The sequence below is a fragment of the Bombina bombina genome, chromosome 5 (genome assembly GCF_027579735.1).
Source record: "Bombina bombina isolate aBomBom1 chromosome 5, aBomBom1.pri, whole genome shotgun sequence".
NCBI classification, from domain to species: domain Eukaryota; kingdom Metazoa; phylum Chordata; class Amphibia; order Anura; family Bombinatoridae; genus Bombina; species Bombina bombina.
The window spans coordinates 1,145,804,780-1,145,828,548 of record NC_069503.1 but is presented as its reverse complement, the minus strand read 5'-3'; the positions used below and the strand labels follow the sequence as shown (position 1 = coordinate 1,145,828,548).

The 23,769-nt window shown below is 37.4% G+C and overlaps 1 protein-coding gene across 1 annotated transcript in view; it reads right to left on the bottom strand.

Moving 5' to 3' along the window:
• Positions 1–16,856: 16,856 nt before the first annotated feature.
• LOC128659650 (TRPM8 channel-associated factor homolog) overlaps positions 16,857–23,769 on the bottom strand; it is a 123,827-nt gene continuing 116,914 nt past the window's right edge. The window contains exon 7 of the mRNA XM_053713222.1: positions 16,857–17,124. Within this exon, the coding sequence (XP_053569197.1) occupies positions 16,891–17,124 (234 nt within the window). The 3' untranslated portion in view covers positions 16,857–16,890. The remainder of the gene's footprint in view (positions 17,125–23,769) is intronic.

Below are 23,769 nucleotides of genomic sequence, written 5' to 3'. Positions count from 1 at the left end.
GTATGTATATGTATGTATATGTGTGTATATGTGTGTATATGTATGTATATGTATGTATATGTATGTATATGTGTGTATATGCGTGTATATGTATGTATATGTGTGTATATGTATGTATATGTATGTATATGTGTGTATATGTATGTATATGTGTGTATATGTATGTATGTATATGTATGTATATGTGTGTATATGTATGTATATGTATGTATATGTGTGTATATGTGTGTATATGTATGTATATGTATGTATATGTGTGTATATGTATGTATATGTATGTATATGTGTGTATATGTATGTATATGTGTGTATATGTGTGTATATGTATGTATATGTATGTATATGTGTGTATATGTATGTATATGTATGTATATGTGTGTATATGTATGTATATGTGTGTATATGTATGTATATGTGTGTATATGTATGTATATGTATGTATATGTGTGTATATGTGTGTATATGTATGTATATGTATGTATATGTGTGTATATGTGTGTATATGTGTGTATATGTATGTATATGTATGTATATGTGTGTATATGTATGTATATGTATGTATATGTATGTATATGTGTGTATATGTGTGTATATGTATCTATATGTATGTATATGTGTGTATATGTATGTATATGTATGTATATGTGTGTATATGTATGTATATGTGTGTATATGTATGTATATGTATGTATATGTGTGTATATGTATGTATATGTATGTATATGTGTGTATATGTGTGTATATGTATGTATATGTATGTATATGTGTGTATATGTGTGTATATGTATGTATATGTATGTATATGTATGTATATGTATGTATATATATGTATGTATATGTGTGTATATGTATGTATATGTATGTATATGTATGTATATGTGTGTATATGTATGTATATGTATGTATATGTGTGTATATGTATGTATGTATGTATATGTATGTATATGTATGTATATGTGTGTATATGTATGTATATGTATGTATATGTGTGTATATGTGTGTATATGTGTGTATATGTATGTATATGTATGTATATGTGTGTATATGTATGTATATGTATGTATATGTATGTATATGTGTGTATATGTGTGTATATGTGTGTATATGTATGTATATGTATGTATATGTGTGTATATGTATGTATATGTATGTATATGTGTGTATATGTGTGTATATGTATGTATATGTGTGTATATGTGTGTATATGTGTGTATATGTATGTATATGTATGTATATGTGTGTATATGTATGTATATGTATGTATATGTATGTATATGTGTGTATATGTATGTATATGTATGTATATGTATGTATATGTGTGTATATGTATGTATATGTATGTATATGTGTGTATATGTATGTATATGTATGTATATGTGTGTATATGTATGTATATGTATGTATATGTATGTATATGTATGTATATGTGTGTATATGTGTGTATATGTATGTATATGTATGTATATGTGTGTATATGTGTGTGTATATGTGTGTATATGTGTGTGTATATGTATGTATATGTGTGTATATGTGTGTGTATATGTATGTATATGTGTGTATATGTGTGTATATGTGTGTATATGTATGTATATGTGTGTATATGTGTGTATATGTATGTATATGTGTGTATATGTGTGTATATGTATGTATATGTATGTATATGTGTGTATATGTATGTATATGTATGTATATGTGTGTATATGTGTGTATATGTATGTATATGTGTGTATATGTATGTATATGTATGTATATGTGTGTATATGTGTGTATATGTATGTATATGTGTGTATATGTATGTATATGTATGTATATGTGTGTATATGTGTGTATATGTATGTATATGTGTGTATATGTATGTATATGTATGTATATGTGTGTATATGTGTGTATATGTATGTATATGTGTGTATATGTATGTATATGTATGTATATGTGTGTATATGTATGTATATATATATATTGTGGAAAAAAGGAAAGTGTAAAAATGGTGCTGGGGTATCCTAGAAAAATAGTACAGAGTATTTGCTTCCCTGGAAAACCTATCAAGGAAAAGAGGATCCCTGTAAACCTATTTCCTGATAGAAATAAAGGCCTCTATTTATCAAGCCGTCAACCGCAAATACGCTGGAATTCCGCAGAGTAATTGTGGAGAGCTTGATTCGTCTTATTTATCAAAGACTACAGACCGGCAAAAGTAGAAATTTGTGACGTAACATAATATCTGCCAGTCTCAGTCCGACACAGATTGATGCTTACGTCACTACAGATGTTCCGAATACAAATTTGCTACTTTGCTACTTAACAAATAACTAGCAGGTACGCTCGCCACTATTCCGGCCCAGTGTACCTGGTTTTCAATCCGCCGCCCTGGAGGCGGCGGATGCCATAGGAATCAATGGGAGTCTGAAAGCAGCGAAAGCTTATGTTCGCTGCTGCCCAATATCCCATTGATTCCTATGGGAGAATAAAAGGCCGCCACCTACATTATACTTATTAACCCCTAATCTGCCGCACTGAAACCGCCGCCACCTAAATAAAAGTTATTAACCCCTATCCCGCTGCTCCCAGAGCCCACCACAACTAAATATAGTTATTAACCCCTAAACCCCTGGCCTTCCACATCACTAGCACTTACTAAACCTATTAATCTCTAAACCTAACAACCCGCTAACCTTACATTAAATATTAACTCATCCCTATCTTATAATAAATTTAAACTTACCTGTAGATTTAAACTAAACTATATTAAACTAATTAATTTAATCTACACTAACTATTATACTAAAATTACATTAAACTATATTAAATTAATAATTAATCTAACCTAACTTTTATACTAAAATTACATAAAATTACAAATTAAAATAACTATATTATATACAGTATTTAAACACCTAACCCTACTCAAATAATTTAATTCTACACTAAAAAATTAAAAAGGTACAAAAAATAACAAACACTAATTTACATAAAAAAATAAACACTAAGTTACAAAAAATAAAAAAGAAATTATCAAAGCTGTAAACTAATTACACCTAATCTAAGGGCCCTATGAAAATAAAAAAGCCCCCCCAATAAACCCTTAAAAAAATCCTAACACTAACCCCAGAAGATTTGCTTACAGTTTTGAAGATCCGACATCCATCCTTCAAGAAGCCGGGAGAAGTCCTCAACGAAGCGGCCGAAGTCTTCATCCAAGCCTGCAGAAGTCTTCACCCAGGCGGCATCTTCTATCTTCATCCATTCGGCGTGGAGCGGCTCCATCTTCAAGACATCCGACGCAGAGCATCCTCTTCCTTCAGACGACTACTGACGAATGAACGTTCCTTTAAATGACGTCATCCAAGATGGCGTCCCTTAGATTCCGATTAGCTGATACAATTCTATCAGCCAATCGGAATTAAGGTTGAAAAAATCATATTGGCTGTTGCAATCAGTCAATAGGATTGAGCTTTCATCCTATTGGCTGATCCAATCAGCCAAAAGGATTGAGCTCGCATTCTATTGGCTGATTGGATCAGCCAATAGGATGAAAGCTCAATCCTATTGGCTGATTGCAACAGCCAATAATATTTTTTCAACCTTAATTCTGATTGGCTGATAGAATTCTATCAGCCAATCGGAATCTAAGGGTCACCATCTTGGATGACGTCATTTAAAGGAACCTTCATTCGTCGGAAGGAAGAGGATGCTCCGCGTCGGATGTCTTGAAGATGGAGCCGCTCCACGCTGGATGGATGAAGATAGAAGATGTCGTCTGGGTGAAGACTTCTGCGGGCTTGGATGAAGACTTCGGCCGCTTCGTTGAGGACTTCTCCCGGCTTGTTGGAGGATGGATGTCGGATCATCAAAACTGTAAGTAAATCTTCTGGGGTTAGTGTTAGAATTTTTTTAAAGGACCAGTCAACACATTAGATTTGTATAATCAACAAATGCAAGATAACAAGACAATGCAATAGCACTTAGTCTGAACTTCAAATGAGTAGTAGATTTTTTTATAACAAATTTCAAAGTTATGTATATTTCCACTCCCCTTGTACCATGTGATAGCAATCAGCCAATCACAAATGCGTATACGTATAGTCTGTGAATTCTTGCACATGCTCAGTAGGATCTGGTGACTCAAAAATTGTAAATATAAAAGACTGTGCACATTTTTTTTAATGGAAGTAAATTGGAAAGTTGTTTAAAATTACATGCTGTATCTGAATCATGAAAGTTTAATTTAACCTGAGTGTCCCTTTAAGGGTTTATTGGGTGGGTTTTAGTTTTAGACTAGGACTTGGGCCTGCAATAGAGCTAAATGCCCTTTTAAGGGCAATGCCCATCCAAATGCCCTTTTCAGGGCAATGGGGAGCTTAGTTTTTTTTAGATAGTATTTTATTTGGGGGGTTGGTTGTGTGGGTGGTGGGTTTTACTGTTGGGGGATATTTGTATTTTTTCTTACAGGTAAAAGAGCTGATTACTTTGGGGCAATGCCCCGCAAAAGGCCCTTTTAAGGGCTATTTGTAGTTTATTGTAGGCTAGGGGGGGTTTATTTTGGGGGGGCTTTTTTATTTTCATAGGGCCCTTAGATTAGGTGTAATTAGTTTAAAGCTTTGATAATTTATTTTTTATTTTTTGTAACTTAGTGTTTATTTTTTGTGTAACTTAGTGTTTGTTATTTTTGTAACTTAGTTTTTTGTAACTTTGCAATTTTTTAGTGTAGAATTAAATTATTTGAGTAGGGTTAGATGTTTAAATATATAAGATAGTTATTTTAATTTGTAATTTTCTGTAATTTTAGTATAAAAGTTAGGTTAGATTAATTATTAATTTAATATAGTTTAATGTCATTTTATTATAATATTTAGGGTAGGTTAATTAGTAGAATAATATAGTTTAATGTCATTTTATTATAATAGTTAGAATAGGTTAATTTATAGTTTAATATAGTTTAATTTAAATCTAAAGGTAAGTTTAAATTTATTATAAGATAGGGATGAGTTAATATTTAATATAAAGTTAGCGGGTTGTTAGGTTTAGGGGTTAATTTAGTTTATGGCGATGTGGGGGCTGGCGGTTTAGGGGTTAATACATTTATTTAGTTGCGGTGGGCTCCAGGAGCGGCAGGATAGGGGTTAATAACTTTATGTAGGTGGCGGCGGGATATAGGGGGTGGCAGATTAGGGGTTAATAAGTATAATGTAGGTGGCGGCGGGGTAGGGGCAGCAGATTAGAGGTTAATAAGTATAATGTAGGTGACGGTTGGCTCAGAGAGCGGCGATTTAGGGGTTAATAACTTTATTTAGTTGCGGCGGGGTCCCGGAGCGGCGGTATAGGGGTTAAACAGTTTAGTATAGTGTGGGTGTTTAGTGACAGTATACAAATAAAGCTGTGAAAAAGCCAAATAGCAGTGAGATCGATGACTGTTAGTTATCAACAGTCCGCTGCTCATCACCCCATACTTGGTGTGCTGTTTTTTGACAGCTTTTTTGTTAAATATGGAGAACGTGTTTAGGTACGTGGCAGCAATGTTAGGCGATGTTAGGTGTTACAAACTGCTATTTGTAACTGGACCTTTAAATGGAAAATTGCCCTGCTTCCCTGTATTGTGGAGAAGCCTATTTGCCAGCCTCCTTCCTCATGACTATGGCCCCTGGAAGATTGTGTCCCTGAAAACGTATTAACTTTTATTGGGTGTGTATGGCCCTTTAAGAACCGTCTGGGGACATATTGTGACTTTGGGGAACAATGCCCCTTTAAGACTATGTCCCCAGACCTGTAAAATAACTTGTCCCTGGCTTTCTCCCACTTGGTTCAGTAAATAGGGCTTACTGAACCAAGTACCACACAGTCAGTATTACCTGCTGCACCCCCTCTATACACATCTGTTACAGAAGCATTCGTTTTCATTGTGTACCGTTGAGTGCAATGTGACAGACCCTTCGGTCAGAACTGAAAGAGTTAACTTTGTTCAGCTTTAAGAAGCTATTTTCTAAATACAAGTTTGCTGGCATCAGCTCTAATTAAGTTTAGTGATAAACATTCCCATTGTCTAATCACCTCCGGAGTCAGACTGCTAGTTGATAAGATGGACTGCATTGTTTTCTTGTGTGTAACTTGTTATCTGCTGAAGTAATGTAATTCTATTGTGGCCTGTCAAAGGGCGTTGTCTCTCTATCTAAATGTACCAAATGTGTGATGGGGGATTTTATGCTTCCCCCCCTGGGAGTGTCCTGTGTGCATGTAACCTCAATAAAAACCAGGCTGGGTGTTCCAGCACCTCAGACCTCTTCTGACCCTCTAACTTGCAGCCTTGACTCATGTTTGTAGGGGACAGCTATAATCACTACAGGGATTGCTATGCTCTTCATACTCCCTTAGCTACTGAGCTCTTGTAAGAGCTCTTGTTCCTGATCCTGCTTTGCTCTTTGAGCGCCAACTGTGGAGTTTGGGGGTATGGACAGCTGGTCTCCAGCGAGAAAGTGAGTTACAGGGAGCGGAAAGCAACGACCTCCCTCCCCAGTGGCAGCCTGAGTTACAGGGAGAGGAGAGCAGCGACCTCCCTCCCCAGCGGCAGTATACAGTGCAGAGGGAAGAGACAACCGGTCTCCTTCCCCAACTCCAACCAGAGATACCCGAGGCAGCAGGCCTCATAGACTGGTCCTGGGAGGACCCCCAGCAGGCAGGTGGAGATGGGACCGCAGTCTCTCTACCGGCCCTACAGGGATGCTGGGCAGACGGCCCAGATCCCCAGCGACAGACCCAGCTACAGGGAGGGGAGAGCATCGACCTCCCTCCCCAGCCAGAGTGTGCCTTCCAGGGAGAGGAGACAACCGGTCTCTCTCCCCAGCTGCAGCATGTTCCACAGGGAGCGGAGAGCATCGACCTCCCTTCCCAACGGCCGCCGGAGTATCAGGAGGAGGAGGTAAGTCAATCTCCCCCTAACTTGGGCCCAGGGTTAACAGTGGAGATGTTAACCCCCACTGACCCCCATGTTCCCTTTGCCACCGGGCAGGACTATGCCCCAATTCCCCCAGCAGAAGAGCTGGCATCAGGACCGAGCGCTGCTGGCCTCTGCCCTACAGACCCCCTTGTTACAGGACTGGCCTGCAAACCCCTCACCCCAGCAGAAGCGCTGGCACCAGGGCAGAGTGCCGCTGGCCTCTGCCCCCCAAGTACCACCAGCTATTTGCCCAGCTGTGCCAGGAAGGCCGAGGATGCTACACTTTCATCCTACAACCTGGAACCTACAGGCCAGTACTACTTATTGTGGGGGGCTACTTTGCTGCTAATGTTTATTTGTGGGTGGGTTGCGAGACTAACTTAGGCACTGACCGACAGAAGGTCAGGTGCCTGGTTAGTCTCCCTCCAAAAGGGGAGATATGTTACAAACTGCTATTTGTAACTGGCCCTTTAAATGGAAAATTGCCCTGCTTCCCTGGATTGTGGAGAAGCCTATTTGCCAGCCTCCTTCCTCATGACTATGGCCCCTGGAAGATTGTGCCCCTGAAAACGTATTAACTTTTATTGGGTGTGTATGGCCCTTTAAGAACCGTCTGGGGACATATTGTGACTTTGGTGAACAATGCCCCTTTAAGACTATGTCCCCAGACCTGTAAAATAACTTGTCCCTGGCTTTCTCCCACTTGGTTCAGTAAATAGGGCTTACTGAACCAAGTACCACACAGTCAGTATTACCTGCTGCACCTCCTCTATACACATCTGTTACAGAAGCATTAGTTTTCATTGTGTACCGTTGAGTGCTATGTGACAGACCCTTCGGTCAGAACTGAAAGAGTTAACTTTGTTCAGCTTTAAGAAGCTATTTTCTAAATACAAGTTTGCTGGCATCAGCTCTAATTAAGTTTAGTGATAAACATTCCCATTGTCTAATCACCTCCGGAGTCAGACTGCTAGTTGATAAGATGGACTGCATTGTTTTCTTGTGTGTAACTTGTTATCTGCTGAAGTAATGTAATTCTATTGTGGCCTGTCAAAGGGCGTTGTCTCTCTATCTAAATGTACCAAATGTGTGATGGGGGATTTTATGCTTCCCCCCCTGGGAGTGTCCTGTGTGCATGTAACCTCAATAAAAACCAGGCTGGGTGTTCCAGCACCTCAGACCTCTTCTGACCCTCTAACTTGCAGCCTTGACTCATGTTTGTAGGGGACAGCTATAATCACTACAGGGATTGCTATGCTCTTCATACTCCCTTAGCTACTGAGCTCTTGTAAGAGCTCTTGTTCCTGATCCTGCTTCGCTCTACAGAAGGAAGAGGTTCACCTACTGGAGCCTGGTCGTAGGTCCAGTGCGCAGAGCAGACGGCGAGATACCAGCCCAGCAGCGGTGGTTCATAGAGTCTGCATTACTTATGGTGGCTACGCAGTAGTTATGGTGTCTACGGTGCTGATGATCCTTTGGTGAGCGCTAGGAGCATCCTTTTCTACGGTCCAACTTCCAGCCAGCCTGGAGGCAACCGTAACATTAGGCGAGCGTATTGGTGCCGGCGAATGCAGCACAGTTGACGGCTTGATAAGTAGGCCTCATTATGTAGAAGAAAAGAGGGGGTTGTAGACCAATGGTGGACATATGTACTAAAAGTACAAATAAATAAATAGATACCAAATAGATACCATATAGATGTTCCAAGAGTATGGTGTAACTAGTTACATTCACCTCACAGTCAAATAAATGTCGATATCTAAGCCTATATTGACCCTAATCTGCTGGAATATAAACTGTAAGTACAGAAAAATAAATTACAGTACAGAAAAATACAGTACAATAAAATAGCAAAATAGGGGAAAAAAGGGTAAACAAAAAAAGGGCTTTGATAACTCAAAAATATCCAGACCAATTATAGTTTCTTTAAAACAGTCCTGTAGAGCACACGGTTATAGGTGTGTAAATAATATTAATAACGAGAAGTAATGAAAGTTCTCAGCACATATAGACAAATCCCTTTGGGAGTCTACTTACACTCCTTAACCTCAATCGAATGAGGTAAGTGGCGCACAGTGCATGGATAGTCCCTCAGGATCACAATAGAAGGTCGTGCCGAAAGATACTGGTGATGAGTCCGGTCCTGAAGTCCACTCTTGGGGGTTTTGGCCGCTCTGCCCTGTGCTGTCCTTGCCCACGTGGAGGAGGTGTTAAGAGCCTGCCGGTCCACAGTGCAGGTTACTAAGTGAAGTTATAGCAGCAGGAATCGGCAGTCTCTTCCTGAAGTAAGGAATTATCAAAGCCCTTTTTTTGTTTACCCTTTTTTTTCCCTATTTTGCTATTTTATTGTACTGTATTTTTCTGTACTGTAATTTATTTTTCTGTACTTACAGTTTATATTCCGGCAGATTAGGGTCAATATAGGCTTAGATATTGACATTTGAGTGCAAGGTGAATGTAACTAGTTACACCATACTCTTGGAACATCTATATGGTATCTATTTGGTATATATTTATTTATTTATACTTTTAGTACATATGTGCACCACATTGTTATGACATTCTAGTACAGATTGCGCCATAGGGCCGTCAGGTAGTGGAAGGCTGTGTTTTCTCATATACTTTTTCGTGGAGGATAATCATCTGTCGATATAGGTGATTTGAACTGTGCACATATCTGCTGAAAGATGCAAATAGCCTATACGGGAAGATCTGTGACAGTCTGACAAATCACGGACAAGCAAGTAAGTCTTTACTCCTCCTAGCTACTACGTCATGCTACCTATCTGGCACGGGCCGCGAGGAAGAAGGAACGTGGCGTTAAGACATGTGCAACGCTAAAAAAATTATTTAGTTTAGTTTCGTTTACATTAGTTAAATAAATAATTTCGTTTTAACAAATTAGTTATGTTAAGTTAAATCGTTTTTCGGATCCATTCGTTATTTCAGATCCATTAGTTATTCATATTCATTATTCTATTCTAAAGTTTACAATAGAATAATGAATATGAATAAAGAATGGATCCGAAATAATGAATGGATCCAAAAAACAAATTTGCCGAAATAAAATTATCTAAACCGTCGTTCCCCGACACTAAATAAAGCTATTAACCCCTAAACCGCCACCTCTACATCGACAACACTAAATAAACCTATTAACCTCAAAACCGCCGTAACCCATTGCTAACACTAAATAAAGCTATTAACCCCTGAACCGCCACTCTCTGACATTGCCGACACTAACTAAACCAATTAACTCCTAAGCCGCCGCCCCCTACATCGCCAACACTAACTAAAGCTATTAACCTCTAAACTGCCGTTCCCCGATATCGCAGACACTAACTAAACCTATTAACCTCTAAACCCCCGCCCCCCCCCCATATCACCAACATTAACTAAACCTATTAACCTCTAAACCACCCCCCACCTAGCCAAAATGAAATAAACCTATTAACCCCTAAACCGCCGTCCCCCCCATCGCAAACACTAAATAAAATAATTAACCTCTAAATTGCCATCCCCCCACATCGCAAATAGCTAAATTAAACTATTAACCCCTAAACCCAGCACCCCCTAACTTTAACATAATTAAAATATACTTAAAGTAAAGTTACAATTATTAACTAACTACCTATTTAAAAATAAATACAAACTTACCTGTGAAATAAAAATAAAACCTAAGCTAGTTACAATTAATGCTATTTACTAACTATTGAGTTAAAATAAATACAAACTTACCTGTGAAATAAAATTAAAAAAAAAATAAGCTTAAACTAAAAAAAAACTAACATTTAAAAAAAAATTGAAACTAAAATGACAAAAAAATACAAACTACACTTACAAAAAATATTAAAAACTAAAATGACAAAAAATAAAGCAACTACCATTACAAAAAATAACAAACAAAATTATCCAAAATAATAAAAGTTATTTCTATCCTAATACCCCGTTTAAAAAAAACAAAACACCCCAAAATAGAAAAAACCCTAATCTATAATAAACTACCAATATCCCTTAAAAGTGCCTTTTATAGGGCATTGCCCTAAAGTTAACAGCTATTTTGTCAATAAATATAATGAAATACCCCCTAATATTACAACCCCCCAACCCCCAATCCCCCAAATAAAAAAAAAACTAAGTAAAAAACCTAATTAACCCATTGAACCGAAAAAGGCATTTGTATGGGCATTGCCCTTAAAAGGGCATTCAGCTCTTTTACAGTCCATTAAAAATAAAAAAAGCCTTAATCTAAATAAAACACCCCAAAAATAAAAAAAATACCATTACACAAAATAACAAACAAAATTATCCAAAATAATGAAAATTATTCCTATTCTAATACTCCCGTTTAAAAAAAAACCCACCCCAAAATAAAAAAAACCTAATCTATAATAAACTACCAATAGCCCTTAAAAGGGCCTTTTATAGGGCATTGCCCTAAAGTTAACAGCTCTTTTGCCAAATAATTAAAACAAATACCCCTAATATTAAACCCCCCCAAACCCCCCAAATAAAAAAAACTAACTAAAAAAACCCTAATCTACCCATTGCCCCAAAAAGGGCATTTGTATGGGCATTCAGCTCTTTTACAGCCCATAAAAAATAAAAAAAAAAACCTAATCTAAAAAAAAAAAACACTGCAAAAAAACCTAACACTAACCCCAAAATCGGTACTACTACTCACTGTTCCTGAAGTCTGGCGAAATATCTTCATCTTAGTGGCGAAGCATCTTCATCCAGGCGGCTCCATCTGTATCCATTGCTGGACTGGCATCTTCTATCTATATCCCAGCGGAGGCGGAGCAGTTGGTGGATGCGCGGAGGTGGAGGTCCAGGTGGAGGCAGAGGTCCAGGCGCAGGTCCAGGCGGAGGTCCATTGGTCCGACGTGGAGATCCTCTTCATGCAATCGTCCGCCACACACTAAGGATTCAATGCAAGGTACCCCTTTTATATTGGGTTACCTTTGCATTCCTAATGACAAAAAAATTCAAATCAGCCAATAGGATGAGAGCTGCTTAAATCCTATTGGCTGTTCAAATCAACCAATAGGATTTAAGCAGCTCTCATCCTGGTGGCTGATTTGAATTCTTTAGCCAATAGGAATGCAACGGTACCCCAATATAAAAGGGGTACCCTGCTTTCAATCTTTAGTGTGCAGCGGACGATCGCATGAAGAGGATCTCCACGTCGGACTGATGGACCTCCACCTGGAGCTCCACGCATCCACCGACCGCTCCGCCTCTGCTGGGATGAAGATAGAAGATGCTGGTCCCGCAATGGATACAGATGGAGCCACCTGGATGAAGATACTTCGCCGTTGGGATGAAGATATTTCGCCAGACTTCAAGAATTGTGAGTACCGATTTTGGGCTAGTGTTAGGTTTTTTTTTTGTTTTTTTTTTAGATTAGGGTAGTTTTTTTATTTTTTGTAATTTTAGTGTTTATTATTAATGTTAGGTTTTATTATTTTTGGTTAATAATTGTAACTTTAGGTCTATATTAATTATGTTAAAGTTAGGGGGTATTAGGTTTATTGGTTAATAGTTTAATTTAGCTAGTTGCGATGTGGAGGGGTTGCAGTTTAGAGATTAATTATTTTATTTAGTGTTTGCGATGTGGGGAGACGGCGGTTTAGAGGTTAATAGGTTTAGTTAGTGTTGGCGATGTGGGGGGGGCGGCAGTTAAGAGGTAAATAGGTTTAGTTAGTATCGGCGATGTCGGGGAATGGCGGTTTAGACGTTAATAGGTTTAGTTAGTGTTGGCAATGTTGGGGAATAGCGGTTTAGGGGTTAATAGGTTTAATTAGTGTTGGCGATGTGGGGGCGCGGTTTAGGGGTTAATAGTTTTAGTTAGTGTTGTCGATGTCGGGGGCGGTGGGTTAGGGGCTAATAGCTTTATTTTGTGTTTCAGTTAGTGTCGGTGATGTCAAGAATTGGCGGTTTAGAGGTTAATAGGTTTAGTTAGTGCCGGCGATGTGGGGGCGGCGGTTAAGGGGCTAGTAGGTTTAGATAGTGTGGGCAAAGTCAGGAGCGGTTTAGGGGTAATAGGTTTAGTTAGTGTCGGCGATGTCGGGGGCGGCGGTTTAGGGGTTAATAGCTTTATTGAGTGTTTTAGTTAGTGTTGGCAACGCGGGGGGCAGCGGTTTAGATGAACAATGAAAAATTCCGAATATGAATAAAGAATGGATACGAAAATTCGGAAACTAATTTATTCGTTTTCAGAATTTTCATTATAGTGCTGATTCGGAAATTCAGATTCATCCTCGGTCGCCAGTCTTCAGTTTCTTAGTCGCCGGGCTTCAGCTTCGCGGTCCTGGATGAAGATAGAAGAGGTTGCGGCTTGGACGAAGACTTCACCACCGGACTTCAAGAACCGGAAGTTCCTATCTGGGGGTTAGACTTAGGTTTTTTTAAATTTTTTTTATTTTTTATTATTTTTTAGATTAGGGCTTTTGGGCAATTGTAAAAGAGCTGAATGCCCTTTTAATGGCAGTAAAAGAGCTGAAATGCCCCTTTAGGGGCAATGGGTAGTTTAGGATTTTTTAGTGTTAGGATTTTTTATTTTGGGGGGTTTGGTAGGTGGGGGTTTTACTGTTAGAGGGGAGAACTTAGTGTTTATAAAGGTAAAATAACTGTTTAACTTAGGGCAATGCCCTACAAAAGGCCCTTTAAAGGGCTATTGATAGTTTAGTTTAGATTAGGGGGTGTTTTTATTTTGGGGGGCTTTTTTATTTTCATAGGGATTAGGTTTAATTTTTTCATTTTGGATAATTTGGTTTACTATTTTATGTAATGTTACACTTTATTTTCTGTAATTTAAACTTATTTTTTATTTATTTTTAAAGTAATGTTTGTTTTTATTTTAATTGTAATTTAGTAATTTTAATTTAGGTAAATTGGGGTTAATTTAGGGGGTGTTAGGTTAGGGGGCTAAGTAATTTAATTTGTTTGCGGTGTGGGGGGTTGACGGTTCAGAGGTTAATAAATTAATTAGGTTAATTGCGTTGTGTGTGGTTGGCAGTTTAGAGGTTAATAGCTTAATTAGGGGAATTGAGTTGTCGGGGTTGGCGGTTTAGGGGTAAATAGATTTATTGCATTAATTGCGATATGTGGGCATGGCGGATTAGGAGTTAATAGTTTAAATAGATCATTTGCGATATGGGGGTTGGCGGATTAGGGGTAAATACATTAGTTATAGCGGTGGGGGGGTTGTGGTTGAGAGGTAGATATTGCGCATGCAATAGTTTTTTTATTTTAACAGTGAGCAAGAGGTAAAATATACGCCCCGCACTTGAATGCGGCACCGTATTTGCGATTGAGTGTAGTGTAAGGTCAGGTTTCCATAGTAACCTATCAATGTTTTCGAAATCCGGCATCGGGTAGAAGCGTTAACACAGCGCTAACTTGCACCTACACAAAAAGAGCGACCGCACGCAAAGCGGTAACCTTTTCAATGGAAACCTGGTACTAAAATAGAGCCTTAATGACTTTTAGCTGTCGGCCTCTTCGGTAGCTTACGGCTCCATTTTTAACGGCTCAATGGAAGCGAGCTCATAGTTAGCTTGCAAGCGGAAGATGCCCTGTCTGTGATCGTGATTATGAAGCCCTAGAGGGTTACGTGAATAACTAGACCTTGAGTGCAACGTTTGCTGCGGTCGTTCTCTGTACGGGACTTCATATTATCTTTACGGACACTGTTATAAGCTTATTATATGTAGTATATGATGTATTTGTTTTCTTTGGTGCGCTAGTAGAACTTTTATTTTATCCAGGTCCTTGGAACTAAATCTGATTGAAGTGTGATTTTTTTGAATAAATTCACTAACTATAATTTTAATATCCTATGTGCTATATTTTTCCATTTTTTTGAGGGTCAGTATTATATGTCCTTCGTTTTTTTTTTTCTCCCTATGACTTTTTCATTCATTCTTAAAGGGATACACCAGATTAGGTATTAAATATTTAATATTAAAAAGTAGTATTTACACCTCTTTCTGCTTTCAGATATTTTATAGTATGTTCATTTATTTTTAATATTTTATATACATTTTTATTAATATTTTATACGAAATATTTCAATAATACGCCTGAAGAATCCTAAATTCTTATGTGTGCACTAATCCAACTGCGTTAAGATCTAAATTGAAAAACAAGTTGCTCAAAATGCATATTTTACATTCCAATGTTCTTCACGTTGAAAATAATATACTTTTTATTATTAAAGATATATTTCTATATATATATATATATATCTGATACATAAACACTTAAAATACATCTGTATACATATCTACACATATATAAGTGGAGCCCTTTGCAGTTAAGTAGCGGAAAACCTGTATATGAATATCTATTTATAACTACATAGAACATATTAAATTTGAAGTTAAACAATATATTAACTATAAATATTGCATAAATATGATTTTCAGCTACTTGACTGCAAATGGCTCCAAATCACTCTATATATGTCTAGATATGTGTACCTATATATTTATATTTGTGTATATATCTTTAAATACACACATCTTCAGACATGCATATGTATGTATCTCTATGTTAAAGCCCTTTGCAGCCTTTTTTTCCCCCTAACACCTGAGACTTAGAACTTAATTGCAATAATTTGTTTAAAATAATTTTTATTACTATTATTATGAGTGTAACTGTACTTTTAAATGTATTTTTTGATGTAATTTGAGCCATTTTTCCGTCACGCATTAAATTGCGCTCAAGCGAACATGTTATCTTTTAATTTGTCGTAAACCATGCACAGACAGCCATAAAAAACAGTTAGCGCTCCACACGTAATCTAGCCCTGTGTGTTTAATCAGAGTGTCTTGCTATATTATACTGCTTGTGTAATGTGAGCAATTTTACTAATTCAAATGGTTGTTCTTCCATAAGATTTGAGTGGTTGACAAAAAGAACAGAAAAAAAAATAAAAAATCAGCCAAGCTCATATAATGCTGTTACACGAGAAATATAATGAATTGCAATGGGGGCCTTAGTTAATGGCCTCCAAAGAAGTACAGCAGCACCATCAAAATCCTTTATTAGGTCCCAGGAAGCAAAGCACAACGACTTTTCAGACTTACTTGCCCTTAATCATGCCATCACATTTCCCAAGTCATACACCCCCACAGATGTTATTCATTAACTATTAACCCTTTACCAGTCCCCTTTATCATTCACATATGAAGAGTGACACCTAGTGGTCATGTTATAATAATGTTTTTTTCCTTCATTACTAAAAAGTAACAAAATGAAAACAACTGTGTATAATAATGAAGGCAAAAAAACAGAAGTAATTTAGAAACATTGTTGTACTTTGCTTCCTAGGACCTAATAAAGGATTTTTAGTTATGACTGAGCTGCTGCACATCTTTAGAGGCTGATATGTGTAACCAGAAGCAGCAGCCCAGCCCGCACGTCAGGATAGTAAGTGCTGATAAAGACTGTTTATTGTTGCCTTAGTTAAAAGGACAGTAAAGTAAAAACTTAACTTATGATTCAGAGTATGCAATTTAAAAAAAATTCCACTTCTGCTATCAAATTTGCTTCATTCTCCTGGTATCCTTTATTGAAAAGTATAACTAGGTATGTTTTAGAGCAGCAATGCCCTGCTTGTAGCTAGCTGCCGATTAGTGGGTGCACATATATTCCTCTTGTCATTGGCTCACACAATGTGCTCAGCTAGCTCCCAGTAGTGCATTGCTGCTCCTTCAACAAAGGAAACCTGAAGAATGTGCCAGAATTGATAAAAGGAGTAAACTGGAAGGTTGTATGTTCCATCTGATACAGGACATAAAGAAATTGGAAATCCCTTTAAGATATTGTGCATGTTACATCATCTGTAGGATAAAATAGACTGTTTGGATATAGAGGGTGAGAGCATAGGGCAGACAAAGAGCCATAGCGATAGGCACACTGTGTATAACTCATTTTGGTTTAATCATTAGAAGTTACTTCATAGGATTATTTTCCCACATAGGGAGTACAGATAACTTCCTACTGGTTTCTGGATCAATGGGCCATCCCCAGGCAGTAAAGAATGGAGCCAGGTTCCTCTGCACAGCCTGAGAGAACAATTCTGCCCACAGGTTCATCTTTGACCCGTTGTCACTTGGTACGCCGGTCATGGTCTGGTACTGGGCGAAGAGCTTCTTAAAGGGATCCCATCCAAAGCCCTCCTGCAACTGAGACAACACAAAATAAGCTACTAGCAAGTGAAGTACATGCAATGCGCTACAGAAGGTGACTATAACGTGTAAAGTTTAGTTTAGTACAAATAACAGCATTGCTGAGCTTCTGTCTTGCCTTTCCCGCTATGTGATGGGGGGGGGGGGGCAGTAAATACCCTCAATACCACAGCCCCGTCTTACCTAGCAACACAGCAGCTACAGTAGCATATGACACTTCATATAAGAGGTGATTTTTTTTTTAAGTGTTTTCTTAAATTAAATTTTAGAGAAGTTTTAACTTGTGTATAAAAATACATTTCTACAAAATTTAGTTTTTTACATATAGATTGTGTAGGTGTATACAAGGATAGATTGTGCAGGTGTATACAAGGATAGATTGTGCAGGTGTAAACAAGGATAGATTGTGCAGGTGTATACAATGATAGATTGTGTAGGTGTATACAAGGATAGATTGCGCAGGTGTATACAAGGATAGATTGTGCAGGTGTATACAATGATAGATTGTGCAGGTTTATACAAGGATAGATTGTGCAGGTGTATACAATGATAGATTGTGCAGGTGTATACAATGATAGATTGTGCAGGTTTATACAAGGATAGATTGTGCAGGTGTATACAAGGATAGATTGTGCAGGTGTATACAATGATAGATTGTGCAGGTGTATACAATGATAGATTGTGCAGGTGTATACAAGGATATATTGTGCAGGTTTATACAATGATAGATTGTGCAGGTGTATACAAGGATAGATTGTGCAGGTGTATACAATGATAGATTGTGTAGGTGTATACAAGGATAGATTGTGCAGGTGTATACAAGGATAGATTGTGCAGGTGTATACAATGATAGATTGTGTAGGTGTATACAAGGATAGATTGTGCAGGTGTATACAAGGATAGATTGTGCAGGTGTATACAATGATAGATTGTGCAGGCGCATACAATGATAGATTGTGCAGGTGTATACAAGGATAGATTGTGTAGGTGTATACAAGGATAGATTGTGTAGGTGTATACAATGATAGATTGTGCAGGTGTATACAAGGATAGATTGTGCAGGTGTATACAATGATAGATTGTGCAGGTGTATACAATGATAGATTGTGCAGGTGTATACAATGATAGATTGTGCAGGTGTATACAATGAATGATAGATTGTGCAGGTTTATACAATGATAGATTGTGCAGGTGTATACAATGATAGATTGTGCAGGTTTATACAATGATAGATTGTGCAGGTTTATATAATGATAAATTGTGCAGGTGTATACAAGGATAGATTGTGCAGGTGTATACAAGGATAGATTGTGCAGGTGTATACAATGATAGATTGTGCAGGTGTATACAAGGATAGATTGTGTAGGTGTATACAAGGATAGATTGTGCAGGTGTATACAAGGATAGATTGTGCAGGCGCATACAATGATAGCTTGTGTAGGTGTATACAAGGATAGATTGTGCAGGTGTATACAATGATAGATTGTGCAGGCGCATACAATGATAGATTGTGCAGGTGTATACAATGATAGATTGTGCAGGTTTATACAATGATAGATTGTGCAGGTGTATACAATGATAGATTGTGCAGGTGTATACAAGGACAGATTGTGCAGGTTTATAAAATGAGAGATTGTGCAGGTGTATACAATGATAGATTGTGCAGCTGTATACAATGATAGATTGTGCAGGTGTATACAATGATAGATTGTGCAGGTGCATACAATGATAGATTGTGCAGGTGTATACAATTATAGATCAAGCAGGTGTATACAATGATAGATTGTGCAGGTGTATACAATGATAGATTGTGCAGGTGTATACAATGATAGATTGTGCAGGTGCATACAATGATAGATTGTGCAGGTGTATACAATGATAGATTGTGCAGGTGTATACAATGATAGATTGTGCAGGGGTAAACAAGGATAGATTGTGCAGGTGTATACAATGATAGATTGTGCAGGTGTATACAATGATAGATTGTGCAGGTGTAAGCAAGGATAGATTGTTCAGGTGTATACAATGATAGATCGTGCAGGTGTATACAATGATAGATCAAGCAGGTGTATACAATGATAGATTGTGCAGGTGTATACAATGATAGATCAAGCAGGTGTATACAATGATAGATTGTGCAGGTGTATACAATGATAGATCAAGCAGGTGTATACAAGGATAGATTGTGCAGGTGTATACAATGATAGATTGTGCAGGTGTATACAATGATAGATTGTGCAGGTGTAAACAATGATAGATTGTGCAGGTGTATACAATGATAGATTGTGCAGGGGTAAACAAGGATAGATTGTGCAGGTGTAAACAATGATAGATTGTGCAGGTGTATACAATGATAGATTGTGCAGGGGTAAACAAGGATAGATTTTGCAGGTGTATACAATGATAGATTGTGCAGGTGTAAACAAGGATTGATTGTGCAGGTGTATACAATGATAGATTGTGCAGGTGCATACAATGATAGATCAAGCAGGTGTATACAATGATAGATCAGGCAGGTGTATACAATGATAGATTGTGCAGGTGTATACAATGATAGATTGTGCAGGTGCATACAATGATAGATTGTGCAGGTGTATACAATGATAGATTGTGCAGGTGTATACAATGATAGATTGTGCAGGGGTAAACAAGGATAGATTGTGCAGGTGTATACAATGATAGATTGTGCAGGTGTATACAATGATAGATTGTGCAGGTGTAAACAAGGATAGATTGTGCAGGTGTATACAATGATAGATCGTGCAGGTGTATACAATGATAGATCAAGCAGGTGTATACAATGATAGATTGTGCAGGTGTATACAATGATAGATTGTGCAGGTGTATACAATGATAGATTGTGCAGGTGTATACAATGATAGATTGTGCAGGGGTAAACAAGGATAGATTGTGCAGGTGTATACAATGATAGATTGTGCAGGTGTATACAATGATAGATTGTGCAGGTGTATACAATGATAGATTGTGCAGGTGTAAACAATGATAGATTGTGCAGGTGTATACAATGATAGATTGTGCAGGGGTAAACAAGGATAGATTGTGCAGGTGTAAACAATGATAGATTGTGCAGGTGTATACAATGATAGATTGTGCAGGGGTAAACAAGGATAGATTTTGCAGGTGTATACAATGATAGATTGTGCAGGTGTAAACAAGGATAGATTGTGCAGGTGTAAACAAGGATAGATTGTGCAGGTGTATACAATGATAGATTGTGCAGGTGCATACAATGATAGATTGTGCAGATGTAAACAAGGATAGATTGTGCAGGTGTATACAATGATAGATTGTGTAGGTGTATACAAGAATAGATTGTGCAGGTGTATACAATGATAGATTGTGCTGGTGTATACAAGGATAGATTGTGCAGGTGTATACAATGAATGATAGATTGTGCAGGTTTATACAATGATAGATTGTGCAGGTGTATACAATGATAGATTGTGCAGGTGTATACAATGATAGATTGTGCAGGTGTATACAAGGATAGATTGTGCAGGTGTATACAATGATAGATTGTGCAGGTGTATACAAGAATATATTGTGCAGGTTTATACAAGGATAGATTGTGCAGGTGTATACAATGATAGATTGTGCAGGTGTATACAATGATAGATTGTGCAGGTGCATACAATGATAGATTGTGCAGGTGTATACAATGATAGATTGTGCAGGTGTATACAATGATAGATTGTGCAGGGGTAAACAAGGATAGATTGTGCAGGTGTATACAATGATAGATTGTGCAGGTGTATACAATGATAGATTGTGCAGGTGTAAACAAGGATAGATTGTGCAGGTGTATACAATGATAGATCGTGCAGGTGTATACAATGATAGATCAAGCAGGTGTATACAATGATAGATTGTGCAGGTGTATACAATGATAGATTGTGCAGGTGTATACAATGATAGATTGTGCAGGTGTATACAATGATAGATTGTGCAGGGGTAAACAAGGATAGATTGTGCAGGTGTATACAATGATAGATTGTGCAGGTGTATACAATGATAGATTGTGCAGGTGTATACAATGATAGATTGTGCAGGTGTAAACAATGATAGATTGTGCAGGTGTATACAATGATAGATTGTGCAGGGGTAAACAAGGATAGATTGTGCAGGTGTAAACAATGATAGATTGTGCAGGTGTATACAATGATAGATTGTGCAGGGGTAAACAAGGATAGATTTTGCAGGTGTATACAATGATAGATTGTGCAGGTGTAAACAAGGATAGATTGTGCAGGTGTAAACAAGGATAGATTGTGCAGGTGTATACAATGATAGATTGTGCAGGTGCATACAATGATAGATTGTGCAGATGTAAACAAGGATAGATTGTGCAGGTGTATACAATGATAGATTGTGTAGGTGTATACAAGAATAGATTGTGCAGGTGTATACAATGATAGATTGTGCTGGTGTATACAAGGATAGATTGTGCAGGTGTATACAATGAATGATAGATTGTGCAGGTTTATACAATGATAGATTGTGCAGGTGTATACAATGATAGATTGTGCAGGTGTATACAATGATAGATTGTGCAGGTGTATACAAGGATAGATTGTGCAGGTGTATACAATGATAGATTGTGCAGGTGTATACAAGAATATATTGTGCAGGTTTATACAAGGATAGATTGTGCAGGTTTATACAATGATAGATTGTGCAGGTGTATACATTCATAGATTGTGCAGGTGTATACAAGAATATATTGTGCAGGTTTATACAATGATAGATTGTGCAGTTTTATACAATGATAGATTGTGCAGGTTTATACAATGATAGATTGTGCAGGTGTATACAATGATAGATTGTGCAGGTTTATACAATGATAGATTGTGTAGGTGTATACAAGGATAGATTGTGTAGGTGTATACAAGGATAGATTGTGCAGATGTATACACGGATAGATTGTGCAGGTGTATACAAGGATAGATTGTGTAGGTGTATACAAGGATAGATTGTGCAGGTTTATACAATGATAGATTGTGTAGGTATATACAAGGATAGATTGTGCAGGTGTATACAAGGATAGATTGTGTAGGTGTATACAAGGATAGATTGTGCAGGTGTATACAATGATAGATTGTGCAGGTTTATACAATGATAGATTGTGCAGGTGTATACAATGATAGATTGCGCAGGTGTATACAAAGATAGATTGTGCAGGTTTATACAATGATAGATTGTGCAGGTGTATACAATGATAGATTGTGCAGGTGTATACAAAGATAGATTGTGCAGGTTTATACAATGATAGATTGTGCAGCTGTATACAATGATAGATTGTGCAGGTGTATACAATGATAGATTGTGCAGGTTTATACAATGATAGATTGTGCAGGTGTATACAATGATAGATTGTGCAGGTGTATACAATGATAGATTGTGCAGGGGTAAACAAGGATAGATTGTGCAGGTGTATACAATGATAGATTGTGCAGGTGTATACAATGATAGATTGTGCAGGTGTATACAATGATAGATTGTGCAGGTGTAAACAATGATAGATTGTGCAGGTGTATACAATGATAGATTGTGCAGGGGTAAACAAGGATAGATTGTGCAGGTGTAAACAATGATAGATTGTGCAGGTGTATACAATGATAGATTGTGCAGGGGTAAACAAGGATAGATTTTGCAGGTGTATACAATGATAGATTGTGCAGGTGTAAACAAGGATAGATTGTGCAGGTGTAAACAAGGATAGATTGTGCAGGTGTATACAATGATAGATCGTGCAGGTGTATACAATGATAGATTGTGCAGGTGCATACAATGATAGATTGTGCAGATGTAAACAAGGATAGATTGTGCAGGTGTATACAAGGATAGATTGTGCTGGTGTATACAAGGATAGATTGTGCAGGTGTATACAATGAATGATAGATTGTGCAGGTTTATACAATGATAGATTGTGCATGTGTATACAATGATAGATTGTGCAGGTGTATACAATGATAGATTGTGCAGGTGTATACAAGGATAGATTGTGCAGGTGTATACAATGATAGATTGTGCAGGTGTATACAAGAATATATTGTGCAGGTTTATACAAGGATAGATTGTGCAGGTTTATACAATGATAGATTGTGCAGGTGTATACATTGATAGATTGTGCAGGTGTATACAAGAATATATTGTGCAGGTTTATACAATGATAGATTGTGCAGGTTTATACAATGATAGATTGTGCAGGTGTATACAATGATAGATTGTGCAGGTTTATACAATGATAGATTGTGTAGGTGTATACAAGGATAGATTGTGTAGGTGTATACAAGGATAGATTGTGCAGATGTATACAAGGATAGATTGTGCAGGTGTATACAAGGATAGATTGTGTAGGTGTATACAAGGATAGATTGTGCAGGTTTATACAATGATAGATTGTGTAGGTATATACAAGGATAGATTGTGCAGGTGTATACAAGGATAGATTGTGTAGGTGTATACAAGGATAGATTGTGCAGGTGTATACAATGATAGATTGTGCAGGTTTATACAATGATAGATTGTGCAGGTGTATACAATGATAGATTGCGCAGGTGTATACAAAGATAGATTGTGCAGGTTTATACAATGATAGATTGTGCAGGTGTATACAATGAT